Raw genomic sequence first — 24653 nt, forward strand, 5'->3', positions numbered from 1 at the left:
CAAGATCTCCCTTCTCTCACAGCATAACTAAGATTGCCCTTCTCTGACATTATAACCAAGATCTCCCTTCTCTCACAGCATTTAACTAAGATTGCCCTTCTCTGACAGTATAACCAAGATCTCCCTTCTCTCACAGCATTTAACTAAGATTGCCCTTCTCTGACAGTATAACCAAGATCACCCTTCTCTTACAGCATAACCAAGTTTGCCCTTCTCTCAGAGCATAACTAAGACTGCCCTTCTCTGACAGCATAACCAACTGAAGATAGCCTTCTCTGGACATACAAAGACACTTTTAACAATATCAACACAATCGCCCTTCTCAGTCTTCAAAATCAGCCACTGGCTCAAATACCAAATGAAGTAATACTGGAGTTAGGATTATTATATCATTACATATACAAGACCATCAGGCCTGTGTTTTTCATCTACATCACTGACTTCATGCTAAAACTATATTACCATAAATTCAAATGGAGTGATGATTCATAATCAATATTAAAGATGGTGATCCTATATCACTTAAATTGAACTAATTTTGACTAAAACCCACAGGCAATATATTACATCGCTTGGGTTCAAATTTACTCTTTAATAATAAATTCGAACCCGAGCAATATAACTGCCTGTGCTAAAACCCTCTCAATGATTTCATGTACTCTCAAAACTGGAGAAAATAATACTTTATGTTTGATTTGAGTCAGTGAATTTCTCTTTCAAATTGATAGAGTAAATAGTCCAGACATAAAAAGACACAAAGCTCCAAAAAGTTTTCCATGAAGACTGTCTTCTCTGGATATTGGAGAGAATTCTTACAGTATAACCCAGAGGGACCCCAGCAGCGTAATGAAAACCGGAAACACACTGCTGCTCTACATACCAAATGTAGTGAGGCAGTTCAAAGTACATCAGAATCCATCGTCCTCACTGTCTTGCTGTCCTACTTTAATTGTGAAAATACACCTGTTACCCTGCTTTAAGATATGCGTTGACAATAAAATTGTAAAAAAAAAAAAAAAAAAAAAAAAACAGCTAGAAGTCAGCTTTTACAGCATGCAGAAAATGTAAATAACAGGAAAGTTCCCAAATTTTCCATATCAAAAACAAAATGGAGAAATTCTGTATTCTTTTGCAGCGATTAAGTGTAAAATTCAATCATTACTCCAAAGTGAATTTGATACTAGGACTTCTCAAAACATATCACACCTATGGTTCACTATAATCATGATAATACTTCACAGTCCTGAATGATAAATATCTGTTTGATTAAGATACGATAACCTTTAGGCACACCATAGATACAGTTACTTTTTCACTGCGACTGTTTTCATTCTACTAACAAGAAAATAACACAGGCATCCAAGTTTATGAACCTAAGTTTGCACATAATTAAATATTTTCTAACAAAATGAAAGTGAACAAGATGCCATGCAAATTCACAAATAATGGACAGACAGACTCACGAACACTTACAGACAGACAAAATAAAGTTTCAATGTTGCTATGCTTTGTAAGCACATAAAAATGAAGCACATAAACCTATACAAATGATCAGAATTATTACACAAGTTTTAAAAACTCATCTTGTATACAGATACAAACACTTGAACTTTGAACATATTCACATTTCTTAGAATTGATAGATAGTACTGACATTGAAGATTTGATGAAAATTCTGTCATGGACAATATATGGTTAGATAAAAAGTATGTAATTGTAATTCTGAATTTGATTTGCCAACCCCAAGACTTTCTCAACTTTTAAGAGCTAGTACAAATAGTCAACTGACCTGTGTTGTGCCAAAATAAAGAAAGAAAGGAAGGAATCCTGTTAACTTCAGGAAAATGAACCACAAGATTGGGCACATTGTGTTGCAGTAAATTACAAGGTTTTATTTTCATGGTAAAATTCTGGCCTGACCTTTAGGACTTGAACAAATTTAAATCATAACGCTCAGTGCAAGAGCTTGAAGTTGCATTTGCGACCCAAAAATTTATATTTTGCAACTAGAAATTAAATGTAAGTTACATTTCACAGCATAACCAAGATGGATAGATATATAGACATTAGTGGACAATTGGGAAAAAAATATTAATAAATTATCGGATGCGCCTTTTCAATTGATTAATCGAAAAATAATCAAATTTCATTCATTTAAAATTTATGGCATAAATATTACACTTTACTTTTTACCCTAAATATCATCTCAATTAGAATAAATTCATTAGAAATGAGAAGTTAATAATCCCATACTTTCTATTTTGATTTTTGTTTTCCCTGGATAAGGATAGATCTCTTGACTTTTATTGTTGTTCTTATGGGATGTGGGTTAGAATAGGGCCTCAGTACCCTTTGCTTGTCGTAAGAGGCAAAATCCGAGGCTCCGTGTCATAGCAGGTGTGGCACGATAAAGACCCCCTCCCTGTTCAAAAGCTGTAAGCGCCGAGCATAGGCCTAAATTTTGCAGCCTTCACCGACAATGGTGACGTCTCCATATGAGAAAAAGATTCTCGATGGGGACATTAAACAATATTCAATCTTATTGGATGACTGCTTCGTCAGCCCTTTTGTTTATAGTTAAATTGCGGCAGGAATATTCGTATCATTAAAAAAATATACCATAATGATGTCAGTGATTTTCAATTTACAAAATGACAACCGATTATTCACATCCAGTGCTCGAGCCAATGGCGAATTTTATTCAAAAATGGCGAAAAAAAAATTAAAGTGGCGAAAATCCCTCTTTGCAATGAATTGTATTTTAAAATTTCCTTTGTCAGTGACACATTTATCACCTGCTTGTTTATGCAGTCAAACTCTGTTTATTCAGTCAACGCGTGCGACCGGAAATCTCGCGTCGCTCCAGTGCACACAGAGCTGGTCACGAAGGCCAGATAATAGCTGCAGGTAATGTATGGCTGCAAAAAAGTCTGTGATTATGTAATAAAGTACATCGGACAGCTGTTTACCCTGCTGTGGTCAATTGTTTAACATTTAAAGTCTTATTCATTATCGTGTTATCTCCACATTAATGTCAATTCTTAACCACAGGACCGACCGGTAATTAAATTGGCCGTATTATTGTTTATAATGTATATACATCAATTGTTTGTTTTTGCGGCCAAGCTCGTTGATTACAATGTTTTGATTGTGATGTGTTTGATTTCATAAACATTGCGGTCGGTCACCATTGATATGGACATAGCAATTTTAATATATAATTTTTTTTGAAGTTCTGAAGTTCGGTGCGCAACGGTATAAAAATGCTACAGACTGTGGACAAAAGTATTTGCACGATCGCGTCATTTTTCAAACGTGTTTATCGAGTATCGTACATTGCGGGTTATCTCTCTTTGCACATACATGAGTTATCCTTTCACTGATGATGTATTTAAAACGTTGAAGGTGAATTATGTGAAGTAATGATGTTTGTGTTCGTCTGCAACTCTGTTATACATGCAAGGGAGTGATTAGAAAACATGGGTTGGAAACATCGGGACTCAGTAATCTCATAAGACTATGCACCCCATACTATTTTGACACTAAACTTGTAGCTTCTGACCCTATAGTCAGTCTAAAATTCAAAAAATATCTGTTTGGCTTTACTGTCAACCCCACCTGCTTAAACATCCGATTCTGTCCTAATTGCAAAATCTTCCATACAAAAACGGAAGTTCATTAGGGAATGGTTGAGACTCTAATTTGGGCTTGATGTTTTGGGACATCTCCATTTCGGGCAATGTACACAATGTTTTCACTGAGGGGTGTAGCATCATGAAGTTTATATTTATATCATTATGATTTATTATCTGATTTTTGATTTCCATAATAGAATTTATCAAACAAATCAACTTCTTATTATTTCAGAAAGAAGTGTTTAGGTATGGTTGCTGGATATGATTAAGTAATGTAACTGATTCAAAATCAGTGTAATGTAATGAATAAAATAATATGATGGAAATAATTGTAAAGCATGAGATTATTTGCGCTGCGCCGCACCACGAAAAAGTGGCGAAAGGGAATTTTGGTCCAGTGGGAGCACTGTTCACATCGTTTCAGTTATAGCGACCGACAATCAAAAGTCGGCGACAATCAGTACTCCACAAGTCTAATAGAAATACATACATGTTTTATTTACAATGTGTTTTCAAAATGGCGAGTAAACTATAGATTTGTTCATGGTGACCAAAAAGTTTGAAATGGTGACAAAAAGTAACTTTAGGTCGTGATTTGCGACTTGTCATAAACTGCGACTGAAAGCACTGCGAAGTAATGCATTAGCATTATAATTTCTATGTTAACAAAACGTATTGAATAAATATTCAATACGAAAATCCATTTTTCAGACACCAGTCACTAAAGCTGAGATTTATTGATTTTAAATATAGGCTTTCTCCGAAAACATTACGTTGGATGAATTAACTTAAGTTGTTCGACATCCACTTAGAGGACGCAAATCTACATCGAGAACACAATTTAATACACTGAAAATGAATTTAGTGCAGTAAGTTACTTGTTGGATTATTAATTATGGGCCGTCTGCACTGCTGTCTGATACCGGGATACCAGAGCACCAACAGCTTACCATTTCAGAGCATTATCTGCTTTTCTTCATCACTGCATTTCTTCAGAACATTATCTGTAACTTTTCAAAATGGTACAGATATCGGTATCAACATAAACTAAGTTGGAAAACCCACTAAAAATCACATCAAATACACCCCAACAGTTACCGGAACTTGAACTGGATTGTGGGAAAAGTAGGCGTGATATCAACTTCCTGTTGTAGTCTAGTTTCACTTTACAGCATGTGATGTAAAAACAAACGACTGTTGTTAGTGGCTTTCAAGTGTTTAATGCATAGAGAACAGGATGAAAACTCTAATTTTGGATGTTCAAAATGAACAGGAACCGAAATTCGTTTTAGAATCTAATGTAAACTTTTCTCCCTTGCAAAATTAATATCACGTCTCTGTAAACGTATAAGAAAAGTCTTAGCCACTAAAAATATGCACCCTGTGTTTTGAGATTTCTATAAAATCGCGTGGTTTGTATTGCAGGAGGCTGATCCTATCCCAGATAAATATGACGTAGTTGTCCAAGTGAAGGCATGTGCATTGTCGACGCCTAATATCAAGGTAGCAATATACGCGAGCCAGCGGATCAAAGGATCTAATTATATCTCCCCTCTTTCAGGGGAGACATATTGTTTTTGTACTGTCTGTCACAAAATCTTGTGATTGCCTCTCCTCCTATATGGCTTATCGGATAGACTTGAAACTTTGTACAATTATATATGCTTCATTGCCATTTGTAGATGTGCATATTGGTGGAACAGGAGAATTCAATTATAATGTTTATTATATTTAGGGTGTCTGGGTAGCACAGAGGTAGCGCTCTCACTTCCCACCGCTGCAACCAAAGTTTGATCCCCATGATCGGCAGTGGTTGTATGTGAGAGAGTATGACGGTTTCCCGTTCGGACACAATTGGGTTTCCTCTGAGTATTCAGATTTCCTCCTACATAACTAACCCCCTAACGCAAACATCCATGCATCAAAGGATCCCATTCCGTGCATCAAAGGAGCCCATTGGAAATAAGCTGTCAAGCTTTCATGGGTTACCCTTGGTATTTATATCTGTATGTATGCATGTATATATTATACCGATACTTATATGGCTTATTCACAGGGGCAAAGCCTGTTTTAGGCCCAATCTCTGATACTATAAATATTGTATTTATAGTATCACAGAGTTTGGGCCCAAAACGGGCTTAGCCCCTGAGGGCTTATAGGATATATTTGAAACTTTGTGCAGTGCTTCATTGCCATTTGTAGATGAAACAGGAGAATCCAATTATTTTCCTTCAATTTATAGTGGATCTAAGAGGGGTGGTGGATGTAAAATAGCTTGTGAAAATTTCTCCTCCTATGTGGCTTATCAGATAGATTTGAAACTTTGTACAATTACCATTTGTGCATATTGCCGGGACAGGAGGATCCAATTATTTTCCTAAAAGTTATAGTGGATCTAAGAGGAGTGGAGGATGGTTTATCAGAGTTCATAATGTCTTCCTGCTCATGCTTTCTCCTCCATACCATGCAGTACAATAAGGGGAGGAGGGTTTATTTGGAGTACAGCTTCCAATTTGGGGAGCTGGGGAGACATTTGTTTTTCATAAAAATTTTAATTAGATACATGAACCAGTCCTTCAATCTGATTAAAATCAAATACTTTGATTCGCATGACAATACATTACCAGAGTGGATCAAAGATCTGATTTTAATCACATTGACCAGACCGTTCGATTCAGTTAAAAGAATATAATTCATATTTCTTTTCAGTCTGATTGGTTGATGAATTGGTCAGATTCAATCAATGTGTTCTCACAAAATAGACACTAAATAGTTAACAGATTGCAGAGTATTTTGTTGAAAATGCCTCTCTCATCATACTGATCTCCTCTCAATATACTGATCTCCTGCATAGAATGCTGAATATCATAATATATATCACGTACATTATGAAGCATTATCCTTTTTAAATCTGCCCTGGATTTCTTGTTGTAAAGAGTATTTAATTGAATAAAATATTATATTACAGTACTTTTATATGAGTTCACAAAATAAGTGCATTTCCAAGTTTGTATAATTAGATATATATCTGATTTAATATGTATACACATTACAACAACTTTTCTGATATTGGCAGGTTCTTTCAGATGTGTACAGGAAGCACCCTCGCAGTAGATACCCTGTAGGGTATGAGGTGGCTGGTGTTGTCACGGAAACTGGGCCTGGTGTCAGTAATGTAACTATTGGTGATTCGGTTGTTGGTAAGTCATTTTTTTGTGTATTTTGTTTTCTCTATTGTCTCTCATGACATAGGTTGAACAGTATGTGTAGAATTCACCAATGGCCAATCTTCAGATATTGAAGGGTATTTGTCATTTCTGTGTTTACATCTTTCAATCACATAATTTTGTGATTTTGAACATTTGGAAGAATGACTAAGGTTAGAATAAAAGTGCTGGAGATTGCCTCTACTTTATCAACCTGCACTTTGGGCCAATTCATGCAACCTAAGTTTGCTTGTAAAAGACCTTTTAAAACTGAAAACTTGCATGGAGCATACAGTGGAGTGGCTATCATTTATTGTATCTTCAAGATAAACATAATAAATAATTTATCATATAAGGGAATGGTTCACGTTTTTCGAAAGAAATGTTTTTCATTTTTGATGTTACAAATTAAAAATATAGCTTGTTTAATGATGGCAACCACAATTTGGACTGTCTAAATGTGAGGATAAGAGCAATATTTTAGCTTTGATTCTGTTATGTAAACAAAGACTCAAGTCTTTTTATGTAAACAAACAAACTAGTGAAACGTTAATTTTGTTATCATTTTATGTAAAGTATACTTGAGATGTGATATAAATAATAAACTTGGATCAATATCCATTTATTTTGAAAACCCCATAAACTATAACATACCTCAATCTTTGTTTTCAAAACAAATAACAAACTCTCTCTCTCTATCATGAGCTTCTGTCATGATGAATAACCTGATTTTTTGTGAAACCTTCTAAACATATTGGACAGTAGATTTTGAACAATTAAAGTGAAAAACAAAATTTGGACGAAAATCGTGAATCAGTCCCTTTAATGTTAGCTAAAGAAATTTAAATCTAGGAAATTCTTTTATTGATATTTTTCACAAGATTGAACCACAAAAGGGCCATAAAACTTTCAACTAACATAGTGTTGAAGTTTGAACTAAGATTCACTTTTATGAAAGGAATATACATGCAGTGATAAAGAAAAATTCTAATGAGAAGTGAAGATTTATGGTCCTATAGCATTGATCTCATCATTTAACCTGGGATTAAATTGTATTAAATATTTCATGAGAAAATGCAACTACTTGTATTTACTGAAAGGTGAGCAATGTTGTCCATGGGCCTTGTGTTTCACAGGCCTGTGATCTGTATAATATACTCCCCTTTCTTGTATTATAATAGGTATTGTGTCCCTGGGAAGTCATTACTCTGGCTGTGGGGAGTATTGTCTACTCTCGGAATATGACGTTGGTAAGTTGACACATTTTTACCTCTTTTAATGATACTGCAATGTCTTGAGTTCTAAATGTATATCGCTAATGTATGCTAAAATTTTAACATTAGTGCCAAATCTTGATTGTGGTAAATATATCTTATATGAAATGACTAGCACTAAACTCTGAAATCCGCTAATTAAAAGTACACATTCATACAGTTTTCTCAACAGTTACAGGAATATTTTTCATAACCAGGATCATAAACTGAAAATTTTTCATCTAAATACATGTACCTGTTGAAATGAAATGTAATCAATAAATCAACATTAATTGTCTAAAGCTAATATGTATGCATGTACATTGAAATTTGTTACATGTAAGTAGATTTTATCAATCAAATTTCCTCTCAAATCCGTCTACCATGGTTTATGAGATGTTTTGAAAAATATAATTTGAAACTGCAATTAATGTCTGATTTTAAAACACATGGTTCTTAAAAACAGAACAAAGTGAAATGACCAGAGATGGTTTTAATTTGAATTGCAACAAAATTTTGCAAATGTATGAAAGCTGTTTTCTGCTCTATTTTCAGTAAAGAAGCCAGACCGGCTGAGTTATGAAGAGGCAGTAGCAGGAATTGGAGACTGTTTAAAGGCCTATACTGCTATGTACTATCAGGCTCATGTTTGTGGAGGTGATACGGTCCTTGTTATAGATGGTGCCACCTCATTCGGAAATGTTGCCATACAGTTAGCTAGTCTCTGGGGAGCAAAGGTTTCACAATATTCTTATAACCTTGCACGTGCATCTCAAATGTAGTAATGTTATGGCCATCTGGGAGACTATTTATTATGCCACCAATAAGTCTGTAAATTGTGTAACTGAGATTTAATGACGTCCATTTTAAATCATGTTCATGAACTAAATTTCAGGTGATTTCTACGGCTAGTAGTAATGAAGAAAGAGGAATTCTGGAAAATCTAGACACCCCAATAGGTAATTGTATACAGACTCGTGTACAGTATTAATATATAAAATCTAGACACCCCAATAGATAATTGTATACAGACTCGTGTACAGTATTAATCTATAAAATCTAGACACCCCAATAGGTAATTGTATACAGACTCGTGTACAGTATTAATCTATAAAATCTAGACACCCCAATAGGTAATTGTATACAGACTCGTGTACAGTATTAATATATAAAATCTAGACACCCCAATAGATAATTGTATACAGACTCGTGTACAGTATTAATCTATAAAATCTAGACACCCCGAACAATATTTATATATACACGTTCACAAAATACGTTTTAAATGACCTTGACATATATTTGCTTTTGACCTCAACGTTTCAGTTTTCCTATCTTGAATAGTTCAAAAGTGTTGGTTAAATTCAAAGTTGCACATATAGATGAAGAAACACATAGCAAAGAAAGAAAACTTGCTTACAGCATTGAATTCTAAATTCTTAAAAATTAGTATTTAGAGTACATGATAGATTAATAGGCACTTTTTTCTCTTCATGTATCATACCTATTGACATTGACATATTGAATTCTATTCGTTCGGATCCTTTTGAGGTTCTCTAATCATCAACCTTTTATCAGCACAGATAATTGACCTTGACCAGAGAAGTAACATCCTGGTCAGCAGTGTGATGGAGGAGACAGGAGGTGTGGGGGTGGATGTTGTCGTTGACAATGGGGGTAAGGAAAGTTTGCAAGATTTATCTATTGATTTACTGACAAAGTTAATAGATTCTGATGTTTTTTATCCTGTAATACCATGAATTTTATTTTCTTAGTCAGACAATTTAATGATGAAGAGGACCAGAAGGTTGTGGGTGAAAACTTAAGGTATCCCAAACCACACAAGCATGATGTCATTTCCTGTCTAGGGGCCTCTGGGAAGTGGATTACACAACAATCTTCTCTTCAGGTATTGATACTGATAAAATCAAATATATTATGCTGTTTGTAGATATCTGGATTTCTAGTCAACTCGTACCCTGACCGACTCGTACCCAGGTCAACTCATACCCCATAGGTCAACTCGTACCCAAAAGGCAAAAGTCATCTCGTACCCAAGAATCTTCCCATAATGCAATATATCTATGCGCATATAAGTGACATATCGCTTAGGTACGAGTTGTCATCAATTAAAGAGGAGGAGTCAACTCGTAACCAGATTCTTGGGTACGAGTTGACTTTTACCTTTTGGGTACGAGTTGACTTATTGGGTACGAGTTGACCTGGGTACGAGTCGGTCAGGGTACAAGTTGACTTGACTCCGATATCTGTACTGTGTCTTTTTATAGTTGCTGTATCCATCGAGTTGAAATGGTATAGGTCTATACAAGTACATGTATTTGTTGAGAAATAACATCACATTGGATAAAGCAAATAAAAGTAATGGGATTCAAGAGGAACGGAGTGAACTAAACTGTCTGCATTACCTGACATTGCTTGTGTATCCATTTATCAATATAAAGTACCTTTGTAGGTCTTTAAAATGTGAATCCAATTATCTCCCCTCCATGGCTCTAGCAATCATTTAAACAATAAAATACTTTCTTTGTTGTTTCATTAGGTTGCTGAGGGTAGCAAGCATTGCAGGAAAAACAGAAAAAATTCATAACCCACTTTTTTCTGCAATGATTACTACCGTCATCGTCTATTAAAACAACAAGGAGAGACATTTTATTTTGAAATAAATAATAAAATCTTTAAAATACATGTATGAACTTTTAAGTACTAAAATATCACATCCTTGACCCATTTTGAACTTTAAACCCTTTGACCTTGATGAGACTCCATATCTATTATAAATGATAGTGCGGAGTGGTGGTACTAAAAATATGGATTGAAATAATTTGAAGCAAACATGTTGTATTCATTGTCACAGAAATATAAGAGAAAATATTCAGTGAATGTAAATATATGAACAAACCTGAAACCACAATACTCAAGGATACATCAATATCAATTTGTCAATCTGTAGACTTCAAGTTCATAAACAAAATAGGTTTCCTTATAATATATTAACAATTCAATCCAGAGATAGAGTGACATTGTATCATTTAACATGTTGTACAAACCACATGTCCAAGAGGGATAATATAACCAGAGATTGTAATGTATAAATGTACACAAAATTTTTATGTAAATAACAAACCATCTTATGAATGATTAAAATAAGCCTCTGATCTATCATTGCATCAAAACATCATGATTTATAATTCTACGTTACAGTGTACCATTTTAACACTTGTATTTAATCTTCTGTCTTTTTAAGTTGGATCCACCAGACTGCCAGCGATTGTTTCTTCGAGGAGGAAGCGTTCATTTCCTGTTTGAGAACATATGGACTCTGGCATACTCCCAACATGGACGATTTCAGCGTTAGTATTTAAAACATATCGTCATGCCCCTCTGAAAATATCAATACATATCCTTCCAAGAAAATATCACTATTATTTTTCTGAGTCATTCAATATCACCATCATCATTCTTCTTCTAAGTTAGACATGCAAATCGATCCTCAAAATTCAGCATTGGGTCAAGACTAATCGAACCATCTATAGACAACAGACAAATTTTTTTCCCCAATTTCATATTCAGTTGACCTTCGGTATCTTGAACATCAGTATCTCGAATACAATGAATATATTGAAGTGAGTTGGAAGTCCTCACTACATTTTCTCGATGTATTTCAACCTCAATATCTCGAACTATCGGATATCTCAAAATGTTTTTTCTTGGCAATATAGGGTTCAATATAACATGATTTGACTGTAATTCTATCAAGCAATCACTGGTTGTAAGGGGAGAAATCAAAAGATCAATTTTGGATAAAAATCTAAATTCGGATAATTAGGGGTAAGGGGTGAACATTTCCCTAAGTTTCTGTCATCCGACATTGATTACACAGTTAATGTAGTGGAAGGAGAAAAAAGACAAGTGACTGTTAAAAACCATTTTGCATTTTAATGAACATTTAATAGTTTTAATCTACATTTTTATTTGTGAATAAACATTAAAAAAGGTATACAGTGTTATTTATACTAGTTTGTTCTTACTTGTTAATCGATTAGTTTCAACAGTCATCATATTTAGTTTTAAAGTAGGGGGGGGGGGGGGGGGGGGGGGGGAGGGAGTCTTGGTAAAAACTATGTGAATTTTGATTTTTATCAGACATTGAACTTTTGATCTCGCATCTAAGATGTTAATTTACAAACATCAACATCTCTGTAAGCACAACTAACAAAATGCATATAACCTACACATGTACATAAGATATTTTCTATATCTACTTGTAGAGTATGTGTACATGTATTCAAAGGTACACTACTACTTTATGTAATCATAAATATGATACATGTATATTTCAGGATGTTCATTTGATTTTGCAGTTGCCCATCTATGACTTTCTGAGTCAAAGGAATGTAATGTTTATTTATAACTTGTATAATTTCCATTTGTAGACATTCTCCAGGATACAATAGAAAAACTGGAACGAGGAACAGTCAAGTAAGTTAAAATATTTGTACTCTGAATAAATTACACACACACCCTCCCCCAGATTACTTATACAGTCAAATAAGTTAAAAACTTGTACTACTAATCCTCTGAATTAACCCTAACCCCCTAAGTTTACTGATACTACTAATCCTCTGAATTAACCCCCACCACAAGATTACTGATCCTACTTCCTCTGAATAAATTACCCCACGTAGAGATTGTTGACCCTGCTTGGACAACATTACAAATTTCAAGATCACCACCAATTGTATAAAATAAAAATACGCCCATTTCATTGCTCTTAAAACAATTCCAACATTCAATGTCTTTACATAATATAAATTTTACCCAAAAAACACGAAGATGTTTAACAACTTTCAATTTCCATGAAAATATGCATGTCCCCAGTATTCATACTATTAACTGTATGAAACAATTCATCTTCCCAAGTCAAGGGTTTCTGATCGCTTCCCTCCACATATGTGGGAAGATGGAAACAATTATAAATACTGGGAGAGTAGTCACACGGAGAAACCGTGCACCCTCACCTTACAATCTAATTTCACATAACACTGCATAAAGTTTATATAAACAGGGAAGCGAACCATGACAAAAGTTGAATCAAAGTTTGCATTTTCCATATAGGAGGAACATAGCAACTTTTAATTCAGTCTGTGAAAGCCACTAGCTCTCGACATTTTTCTAAAATCTAATAATAAAATATTATTCCTGTAAACACACTATTCACATGAATAGGTTTTTTACAGGAAGAAAAACATGTTTTATTATAGATGTTTAAAACATTGAGAGTCTGTGGTGAAAACATACATGAGATAACACCAACAGTGCAAAAATAAACACAGATGCACCAACACAGGGTAGATGGACAGACAAAGCTGTATTAAACTTCTATTGATAGGCATATAAAAATTACAGCTTGGATTTCATAAAAGTTAAGTGTGATGACTTGCAAACTATGAGCAAATCTTGGAAGCAATCCATGAATGCAAGTTTCCTGTGGTGTCCATTCTCCCCGCCGCTCGTATACATTCAAATCTGCATCAATTTATCAAAATTTAAATTACTTGGCAATAATACAAAATAATTTTGCCATCCTTCCTATTTTTCAGGTGTAAAATATCAAAAACTTTCACACTCGATGATGCAGTTGATGCCATGAAAAATCTAGAAGAATTTCGTACGGGAAAAGTCATAGTCAAGATCTAGAGTGCATTTCTCTTTCTCATCTTCACATTCTTTTGTCCCTGTTATACTATATGTTGTGGTTGGTATTTCTGTATAAATTGCATGCAAGGTTTTTCTCTGCAGAAAGAATAAATGAGAAAAATATTGGTTCCTCCAAATTTATTAACATCACCAAACGGGATCTGAGGTATAATTTTTTTCTTTACCAGTGTGAAACCGTTAACAGGCATAGAACAAGAACACAATGATTTAGACCTGAATCATTGACAACCATTGAAGCTGCACGTGTGCGTGGGCTGACATCGATTACACCAACAGTGTTTATATTTAAAAAGGGGCAAAACTCTTGCACAGCATGCACAAACATTTGACTAATACACCCAAATACTTGGAAAAAAATTCAAGCCATTTCCACAACTGTTAGCCTTGGGTATATCATATAAACCAAATAAAAGTTAGAATATTCATTGCATAACAAATGTTTAGATTTAAATATTTTTTTCTTGAGCTCCATAATAATGCTTTAGCTCTGGTCAATTTTAAAAACAAAAAAGAGAAACCAAAACATCTAAAAGCGATCATTTACAAAACATAAAAAGATCATTTAAATCAATGACTTCAAACATAATCAAATACATAAAATACCTCCACGCTATTACCGGTAAACAGCTGATAGCTAATTGAAAGCTGGAATGGAAATTGACAGAAAAATTTCAAACACATGTAAAATGTCAAAAGTTTTAGACAAGATTTATAAACACAACATATATTGTCTATCACTTTTCTCAAAATGCAAAAAGTTCTCGGAGCCAGTTATCAAATCCTTAATGTTTCTTTAACATTTGTCTTCAAGTCCTGGGCATACATAATCAAGTCTAACTTGACATCCTATTCTTAAACTAGAGGAGCAAACTCGGTTTAGTCCACAATTTACTTGCATAAGTACACATAATTTGATTACCAGACTTCAAAAGGCAACCTAGTATCTGACTAGATCGAGTACAATGGTTTCATTTAGGTACCTGTATTGGTACACTGTATATTGAATGCCGCCAAGGACAAAACACGTAATGAAAAAAGAAATCGCTGTTAGAAGATCATCCACATATTTACATGTAATGAAAACAGGGTACTTGCCCATCATCATGAATGAATGAATACAAATACTTTTATAAAACATGAACATGGAAAGTCTACAAATCATGCAGTATTTAAGCTACTATCATGTACAGCACAGTACACATGCACTCGGAGTCAAACCACTCGAACAACATGGATATGTAGACAAACGCGGGAACATACGGTGGCTAAATCATTGCGTCTTCTTTTCCCGGGGTTTCCATGACTTCAGAAGTTGATATGAAAAGTACACACCAAATGCATGAACCTGAATGGCTATGAAAAGAAATAGGTAGAACACGAGAACTGCCGGGTATCCAAAAAACTGTCCTTGGAATCTTTTTTCATTTAAATATGCGTATAAGTCATCACTTTGTTCAACGAACCCATAGACCACGGGAAGAATACCGAAAATTACAGATCCCACAACATACTGCTTCAGAAGTCTGATTTCATTCCTGGCCATGGAACGCCACCCTACCATCACCGCCATCAGGCACACGACCCACGCATACTCCCAAGGTCGCGGCGGTGGAAAGCTCCATTTTCTTAGCGTGGATACTGGTCCGACACCGAGGAATGAGGTCAGTCCGGGCAGGATTCTCACTATCATCAGCAGACCCAAGGAAAGATGAACAATAAGGTCGGTCCGTAACCGGGACTTGTTCAGGGAACTACAACGAAAACGAACCCATTTGAAGAATAATACATAGAAAGTGTGTATGTGCATCACAAGCAAAGTGCCATGTTTTATGATCACCATACTATCCAATTCAATCATGTGCCTGGGTTAATAAATACTGAATACTGTATAGCATACAATTCTATTTCCTTTCAGTTTTTGCAGATGAATTCCAAGACTGCAGTGAAAATGTAACAACACTCTGGACATAATATGGTACATTTCTTATGCAGTTAGACCTCCAGATTTTTCCCCCTCTGGTTTTAGCGTTTAGTCTAATGGTATTCAATTGACAAATAATATTTTGATTTAATACAATGATACAATACCTACATCAATCAAGTCATTGCCATTATATCTCACTGTTGTGTTTTATGAAAAGCCAGCGGGGGTCAGAATTCTATCCCTGTAGCTGTGTATTTACACAATGTACCACAGAGCAACACGTGATGAGTTTCAAATGACCATGCAGGAACGAGTAGTTAACACAGACAAATGGTTTTTAAGGAGAACAGAACATTTTGACCTGGAACAGTGCCCTTGATGGAATGTGTGATGTGAGAACAGAACAATTTTAGTTCAGAATGGAATGGTTCATTTGGTATTATATAGTAGCTTTACTTTAAGGTTTGCAGTACATTTCACCCACCTGATATCATGTATGCATATCATCAAATATTTACATTTCCAGTGTTTTTGCCTTTGGTATATTTTTACAAATTGTAATGATAGCAATTTCCTCATGATTTATTGCAGTTGTGAACAATGAGCGTATGAATCTTGATATGTATAGTAGTTAAGGCTATATTGACAGTGTCTATCAGCCTGGATAGCTCAGTGGTTAGAGCACCTGACTAGTAATTCAGGGATCCTGGGTTTGATTCCCGATCCTGCAATAGATGTTCTCCTTTCCCCACATTACAAAAGTATCGTACATCTATCTTTACGGCTAGCAAATGTTGACAGAAATGAAAGTAGAATGTAACTATAAGAAATAAATCTCATATCTAAAAAATACATGAACACCATTACTAATGCACTTTGTGAAGTGTCACAGTTTATACCTTCATGTACTGCATTTTAAATATACATGTGGTATATATCAGCACTCAATATACAGATCTACATCATAAATCAATCGTTTTTTGACAAATCCCTTAGGTTTTACATCACAAGTTTCACACAAAATATAAATGAAAATATGTCATTTTCAATTGTGAGAATTATTTACAAAGAACTTACTCTTTCATCCACGGTGCACTGTTAAACATTTTCACTGATACCGTAGCCTCCCTAAAACCCAACTACTTGTACATATCTTCTGGCAGGAAATACTATAGCCTACCAGTAACATCTGATACAATATCTCGAGATGCTGCACATTATTTAATTTACCATCAGACAAAACACAGACCATCACGTTACATCAATACAATAACGTAGAGCTTTGACCTCATACCTAAATTTATATTGCCAGGCAACACTCTCCCTGTGCCAGTGATCGCTCCCGTCCGTACCAATAGGTCGAGATCCATATTTGGATGCCATGTCGCCGGCTCTCGATTCCGAAATGCAACGTTTCACTTGCCGGGAAAACCTTTTCCGGTGTATCGCTTAAATCATTAAAGAAATATAAATGAGAACCTTTCAAAATTATATCTTATCGATATGGTACAGCTGGATATGAAAAATATTGTTTTATTCAAAGGGATTGGTGGACGATAAATCTAAATATTTCATACCGTGAATCAAACAAATAATTTTTTTTAATGTTGTAGGAGATGTAAACAAGTGTCAACTTGCTCAAGTTGTAGAAGGTTTTCGTGATCTTTTTTTAAACATTTTCTGTAAGTTTCAGAATTCCAGATGAGTTTATTTAAACCATCTCATGTTTTTGCTAATCTTCCTGATACAGCATCAGAAATGAACAAGATGAATTCATTCGCAAATAACGAGAACCAAATAACAGAGGCCAAGATTGACAACCGTGTAATCCAAGTTTCCTCTGTTGGAGTAGTGACGTTGCCTCCTGACAGATGCAAACTAACCGCTAGAATAACATCAACAAAGGAAAATGTTTCAGACGTTAAAGAGAGCACCACAAGAAGACTAGATTATATAATACAGACGTTTCATAATCATTCAGTAAAGGTTAGTGATTCAAGTTTTTAAGGCAATTGATGTGAAATGTTAGGTTAGAATCCATTTGTGATGGGTGTGCAAACTTTTTCATAATGATTATGTTAGGGTTGTGTATTGGTCAGATTTTTTTGTGATGCAATGTATAATAATTTGAATAAGCAATTTATACTGAATTCATTTTATGAAGTAATTCAAATTACATTGTACCAAATGAAAACTTTTAATCAATAAATTAGTCTATTACACCATGGCCAAACGTCATTTGGATACACCCATTCCTATGCAGGATACAATCGTGCTTTTAACACAGAGTACAACCAACCACTACGGCAATTTATTATGGAGAATGTAGATGTCCATGAAGAGGGGTTAGAAAGTGGCCCAAATTTTTATTTATACATATAATATTAAGAATAGATAAAGCCTATCAGGTGATGGGATGAATTCTGGTTTGAATGATGATATAACATTCAGTCAGATCCCATACCACTTTCTCAACCACTTCAACTTCAACAGAGACTCTACAAAATTTTGTGTAAATTGGTCTCAGTCCTTCGTTTTCTTCATTTTGTTAGAAATAGAAAACTTCACAAAAAATTCAATATAACCACTGAAAGACAAAATTATTAGAAATGTATACCATAAACATCAGGAAGAAAACTTTACAATTATTTTTTTTTTTTTTTTTTTTTATTTCACTCAATCAACATACATTTGCACAAAAGTAGATACAAAAGAATATGAATATATTTAAGCGTACATATATATATTATAATGTTCATTTTCTTTTTATGAGAGAGAGAGAGAGAGAGAGAGAGAGAGAGAGAGAGAGAGAGGAGGGAGTCAATTGACTAATGGAGACCATTTTTCCCAGTCCATTTTAAATTTATCTAATTCATTTCTTTCCTTATAACTATCCAGGTTGATTTGATACAATTGTTTCCAATCATTTATAAGGGCTTTAAGTGTTAGCTGATTTTTTTGACATCTATTCCTATATATATATTTTTTTATTATTATAAGTAATGCATTGTATGACCTTAAATGTTTTTGTTTTGTATCACCAAATATAAAAGTTTTGACATCAAATTCTATTTTAATCTCCTTTGAATTGACTTTACAATTATGACGATCATTAATGATAATCATTAATCAGACTATAATGCTGGACACCCACCATTTGAGATGTCATTGAAAGTATAACATAGGATACACCAATCCTAATACATTGACAATTTGCAACGATGCATGTTTAAATATCTTTTGTGTTCCCATCTGGTGTTGTCATGTTTTTAAAATTTGAATGCTGAACGTCATTGTTTATTACAAGATATACGACCTAAATTTTTTTTTTTTTTTTTTTTTTTTTTTTTTTTTTTTTATAATTTTTTATTTTTGTACACATACCGGTATATCAGATATACAATAATATTATATCCAGAGAAGAAGGGGGAAAAAAACAAAGCATATGAGCTGAAGGTATGTGTGGTTTGAGAAAGAAAGCTAGAAGAAGAGGAAGAGAGAGAAGTTAAGAAAACAGAAGGTTCCATCGATTCCATTGGGCATCAAACTTTTCCTTTTTACCATTTTTATACGAAATAAATTTTTGAGTTTCATAAAAAAAATTCATTTGTGAAATTGCAGCACGCACACTCAAGGACTTCTCAGTGCATCTTGCTGTGTACACATAGTATTTAAGACCTAAATTATTATTATTATTTTTTTAAATATATATATATTTTATTTTCCAGAGCCTATTCTATAACAATAATGATAGTAATAATAAAATACACTATAGGGTACATGTAGCTGTCAGGGATGAAGCCCTGGCTAAGCTCCCTCAAAATTTAACAAGACATTTCCTACTGTGCCATGCAGGGCACATTCTATAAATTCTATTCTATAATGTACAAGCTTAAGTATATTTATCTGTCTAGCGTATTATAATGTATATAAAAAAAATTATTATATGTATCAATTATGATATTTGTTTGGATAAAAAAAAACCAAACCATGCATTCTAGTATACTTTTTTTTTAAAGAAAAAGGAACATCACTATAGATGAGATGATTTAAGATTTGATTCATAAAAAATAATGTTATTTAAATAGACTGAAGAATTAATATACCGCTCATGCTGCCTTAAAAGTCCACACACACCAACTTAAGAGTCCATAGATGACCCTTAGGCAGCCAAGCTGGGAGACAGGTTACTCCCGGAAGTAGCGGTTTATTAAATACATTTATAATATTGATTTCAATCACACACAAAAATAAACCTTGTTACTATGAATAATTTCATAGTGTGTATTATAAAAATATACAATGTGATGACAGTATACACACATATACATATACACACACGAGTCCATAGATGACCCTTAGGCAGCCAAGCTGGGAGACAGGTTACTCCCGGAAGTAGCGGTTTATTAAATGCATTTATAATATTGATTTCAATTATAACAATTAATATACCGCTCATGCTGCCTTAAAAGTCCACACACGCCAACTTAGAGTCCATAGATGAGTCCATACACACACATATACATACATGTCACAAAACATTACCTAGTTTTTTCTATAACATCCATATTTAGATTACATTTACAGTATTTCAAAATTTTACACCAAAATAAAACTTTTTGTTTGATATGGTTCTGTACATTGTATTCCTGTTTATCCACATTTTCTAGTCTACAGAACATCTTTTAAGAGCAACAAAAGATATGATATTGCTTAACAATTGTATCTTTCTGTTATTTTCATGATGAAATCCAATCAATATATCTTTCCATCCTATGTTAACTTTTGTGGTGAAACTTACAATTTTCCAAATGTTTTGTACATTTTTACATTTGAAAATCAGGTGTTCAATATTTTCAGTCATATCACATAAAAAACAATTTCCATTTTGCTCTTTCTTCCACTTGCTCAGCATTTATTTGATTTGTTGAATATATATATCTGTTTCCAATCTTCTTGGTTTATTTCATATTCAGTTTGAATTTTTTTCTGATACAGGGGATATATAAATTTACTTCTTAATAAAACTTCATAAAAGATATTACATCTTATATTATCTAAAATATGATACTCGTTTTTATGAAATAAGAATGTTCTTTTATTTTTTATGTTAACAAACTTTGCCTAATTTTTTAGTTTTTCAATTAGATTTTTGAAGACTGATTTAACAACCTTATATTCATTCACATATATACATGTAAAAAGTACATTAAGTTGTAAAGCTTACGACATAAATTATAATTGTTCCAAAGGGGAGAAAAATTTCAAGAGGGCTTTAGTACTACATTCCATGTCTCCACTTTCAATAGCATGTAAACCATAGGTGCCAAGCTCGAGTTATTACATTGTACCACAAAAATTAATCAATTCTTCTATCAGTGGGGTCCTGTGGGGATCCAGGTTCGAATAGGTCCTCAGTATCCCTTGCTTGCTGTAAGAGGCAACTAAATGGGGTTCCCTCTCAATTTATTCTGTTTGTGTGTGGTATAACACCAAACTTGTAGACATTTTTAGCTATATTGATTTCATACATCATGTATAGCTTTGTTATCAAGAGAGGAAGAATCCTATTGATATTGAAGTTACAGATAAAGCTTGTAGACACTCATTGTAAAGGAATATGCCCTGTCTTGTGGAGCTTGTGATTTTTGGCCCAAGTTGACCTGACAGGAGACCTGTATTGATGTATCAGTATATTAGAACACAAATCTGATTTATCTATTCACTGTTAAACGATCCTTTGTTTCATTATAGGATTCAGACATCCAGATTAACAAAAGCATGCGCCGTGTGGAATCCATGTATCAGATGGATGTGGAGGTATCCGCACTATTCATCGACCTCCATAAATGTCAAAATGTTTCCAACCTTCTAGTGGAGAAACTGGACCCGACTGTGACTGTGTGTCTGCCCGATTTCTTTCACTCATCCGTAACTCTGCAGAATCTAAGGTGGGTCTCTCCTGCCTTTCTCTGTCCATACACATTGCTGAAACAGTCCTGTGCTGTCAGTTTTTCATATATCTCTTTCATGCTTTGGATATAATTTATATAGTCATTGTGCTCTATGGTGCATACATGTACAGTATATATTAATTGTCTTGTACTGCTACGTACAAAAAAGTATTAAAAGCCAGGCTGTTTACTTGCACCCATTTATTATTAAGTGCAAATTTTACTCTATGTGTGTATATTATGTATTTGTTTTGTGATGCGTCCACATGCACTAGCACACCATGTGTAAATCAGTATTAAATTAGCCATTTCCAAGTAATATGGATGTATTTTGAAGACAAGGAGTGAGATGGATATTTCCATAAATTATATAGCCATAGGTTTTTCCATTTATATTTCAAATGTTATTTGAAATAATAGCTGAACTTCCTGTCATAAGGTCTCGACTCACCTTTCTAATACAGGACATGATGCAATTTTAAAGAAAACTATAAGCAGTATGATTTTAATATTGACAATTTCAATAATTTGTTCATGTGTGTAAATTTTGCCATATGTTCACATGGCTGATGATACACAGGAGTAAATTTACTCATATGTAAAAGTATATTAATTTTCACCTAGTCGAACTACATGCATATGTTTCACTAGGAGTAAAAATACTCACATGCAAACTTTACTTTCCCCCAGTTCACATGCACCAATATACACTAGGTGCAAAATTTGTGTAAAATGGTGAATGTGAACATGGCTTAAGACCCAAAAGTAATACCATACAGTTTCTTCACGGATCACTGGATGTGGGCAGAGCTCATCTATGGTCATTGTTATTTACCTGGAATTTACCTGACCAAATGATCAGGGTGTTATGTATACTTTTGATATACACAGGACATGTGAGTTTCAGTGTGATAGTGTTTGTATAATGGTTGTATCTCTAAGGGTAGCTGACACCCATCTACACCCACCACCACCACCCCCCCCCCCTCTCTCTCTCTCTCTCTCTCTCTCTCTCTCTCTTACTCTCATTCATTGGCTGCATGAATAATTTCTTTTATAAATGTAGAGCTAATCATAGATTAATAATATAAATTATTTCAGTAAGTTACAAGTTTTAAATTTCTGATTGTGTAATTTATAAAACATGCATATAGAGGAGAAAAGAATACAATTACATTAAAATTGCATTGGAGGAAATAGCAGTTGTGGACAGGTCCATGCTATCAAAACTCAGGTATACTGGACTTCCTCAAGATCTAAAGAATGGCTGTACTAATTGACTGTTATTGCTATTGAAACACCTCTCTGGAGTCCCTCCAGACCACAGTCTCTGCAGATGTCACTCCCCCTGAGATCTATTGTTAAATGTTTGAATGACAGGTGGCTTACCATTTGGGGGTGTTAACTTCAAATTGGGTCTTTAAAAGTGTGTATGTACTGCTGTGTGTTCTGTACAAGTATTATGTGTGTGTGTCCCTTTTGTATGTTATGCATAGAAGTATTTTTTTTTTGACAACATATATTCAGGTAGTTAGTCAGGATTTTTACACATCCCTTACAAGCCGACCTGACCTGGGGGTACTGGGGTTTAATATTCCCACTCTTTCACTCACACATTCTCATGGACAGACATTCACTCTAAATAGTATATTTTAAGTATTTATTTTGGTATAAATGGAAATCTGACTTTAAATCGTATTTTCTTGAAGTCAATGATACTGCAGCTGTTAATGATGCTGTTTTCATTTCAGACACCAAGCTAGTTTACTTGCCATTCATAATGCAAAACAGAAAGCTCAAGAAATGGCTAAGTTTGTGAACCAGTCTGTCGGGCGACCCATCAGCATCAAGGAACAAGAAAACAAGGAATGGCAGGGGACCGAGGACTCTCCCGAGGAATTCAATACCCCCAGAACTCTACAACAGAAACTAAACAATGCAAGTGTGACTGTCTCTAGCAAAATCTCTATCACTTTTGAACTGAAACCGAAAGTGAAAAAGTCAGGACCAGATGCCAAGAGTTAGCACCGTTTTCTTGTGTGTTAGATGGTCTTCGTGTGCGAGATGTCATGCTGAAGTCGATCTGATTTTTATTCAGAAAGAATAGCACGAGTTTGACTGACAAGCACAAATGTGTCCTAATGAGTTGATAAATTCCATAAACAGTGCAACTTTATATCTGTGATGAAAACAAATAGATTTTTTTAAAGTCTTAAACACAAGCTAGATACCTTTCTCTCAGTATGTTTGTCTTCTATGTAACTAGTACACTGTTTGCGTATTTGTATGTTTGTTTTTGGGCGTCGGAAACATAACAAGCTATTATATGCCAACAGATTTCTCAGTTTCGGGGACATGCTATAAATTTGTGTTGACAATGTGCTAAAATAGTATTTTGTTAACTGTTACAGTGTGTGTGTGGTGGGGGGATCTCATCCTTCCCTACATGGGTTGAATTCACAACTTCTCATTCACTCATTCAATGCTGCTGAAAAGGGAGTCACCCAGTATCTGCATATGAACATAACAGAAAATGATCAATGTTAAGAGGGGAGGGGGGGAGGGGGGGCAGGCAGACTCCCATCACCCAGATTCTATATGTCTGTACAGAGAGCACATCTAGTGTATATTTTACGTATAGTAATGTTTTTCTATTGTTTCTACACGAAATGGCAGAGTAATGTGATAGTAAATATGTAAATAGTATGCAATGGTATTGTTTTAATTTTTCATATAGAAACGTCAATATTTGAAAATTAGTACATTGGTTAAAATTTTGTTTTACATTATACTGTAATATCTTTGGTTTTAAAAATAAGTAAATGTTCAAGCTTAAATTGTCAGATTGTAACAGTATTCATCAGATACAACTGCATCTAAAAATTCTCCTGAAACATTTATTTTCAAGTTGGAATTTTTCAGTTTTTTATGTTTACAATTTC

The 24653-nt window shown here is 34.2% G+C and overlaps 4 protein-coding genes across 14 annotated transcripts in view; 2 read left to right on the top strand and 2 right to left on the bottom strand.

Moving 5' to 3' along the window:
- The window catches only part of LOC125673483 (intersectin-1-like), a 70793-nt gene extending 66031 nt beyond the window's left edge, over nt 1–4762 (bottom strand). For 4 of the 8 annotated variants that reach the window (XM_056160317.1, XM_056160314.1, XM_056160315.1 and 1 more), the window contains exon 1: nt 4586–4742. The gene's annotated coding sequence lies outside the window, so the exon portion shown is untranslated. The other 4 variants (XM_056160313.1, XM_056160311.1, XM_056160316.1 and 1 more) reach the window with 4 other exon arrangements.
- On the top strand, nt 4543–13937 carry LOC125673503 (quinone oxidoreductase-like protein 1). 2 transcript variants are annotated; one of them, XM_048910103.2, is made up of 11 exons: nt 4543–4935; nt 5061–5138; nt 6712–6835; nt 8023–8091; nt 8650–8831; nt 8990–9053; nt 9673–9771; nt 9870–10003; nt 11360–11465; nt 12549–12594; nt 13716–13937. In XM_048910103.2, the coding sequence occupies exons 1-11, from the start codon at nt 4873–4875 to the stop codon at nt 13810–13812; spliced, it is 1062 nt and encodes a 353-aa protein (XP_048766060.1). In that variant the 5' UTR covers nt 4543–4872; the 3' UTR covers nt 13813–13937. The 2 variants fall into 2 exon arrangements, with proteins under 2 accessions (XP_048766060.1, XP_056016295.1); XM_056160320.1 differs by lacking the exons at nt 4543–4935; nt 5061–5138 and adding an exon at nt 5376–5629.
- Nucleotides 13936–24653, bottom strand: part of LOC125673523 (protein jagunal homolog 1-like) — an 11515-nt gene continuing 797 nt past the window's right edge. Inside the window, exons 1-3 of one of the 3 annotated variants that reach the window (XM_056160322.1) lie at nt 20097–20149; nt 17052–17205; nt 13936–15584 (exon numbers count right to left, since the gene is read on the bottom strand). In XM_056160322.1, the coding sequence (XP_056016297.1) occupies nt 15104–15584; nt 17052–17205; nt 20097–20106 (645 nt within the window). In that variant the 5' untranslated portion in view covers nt 20107–20149 and the 3' untranslated portion in view covers nt 13936–15103. Of the gene's footprint in view, nt 15585–16834; nt 17206–20096; nt 20150–24653 lie in introns of those variants that run through there. The other 2 variants (XM_048910139.2, XM_048910140.2) reach the window with 2 other exon arrangements.
- LOC125673519 (interleukin-1 receptor-associated kinase 1-binding protein 1-like) lies at nt 17214–24417 on the top strand. Its single transcript, XM_048910130.2, has 3 exons — nt 17214–17743; nt 21512–21708; nt 23463–24417. Exons 1-3 carry the CDS (start codon nt 17459–17461, stop codon nt 23734–23736), a joined length of 756 nt encoding a protein of 251 aa, XP_048766087.2. The 5' UTR covers nt 17214–17458; the 3' UTR covers nt 23737–24417.

The sequence above is a fragment of the Ostrea edulis genome, chromosome 3, assembly GCF_947568905.1.
Source record: "Ostrea edulis chromosome 3, xbOstEdul1.1, whole genome shotgun sequence".
In the NCBI taxonomy this organism is placed as follows: domain Eukaryota; kingdom Metazoa; phylum Mollusca; class Bivalvia; order Ostreida; family Ostreidae; genus Ostrea; species Ostrea edulis.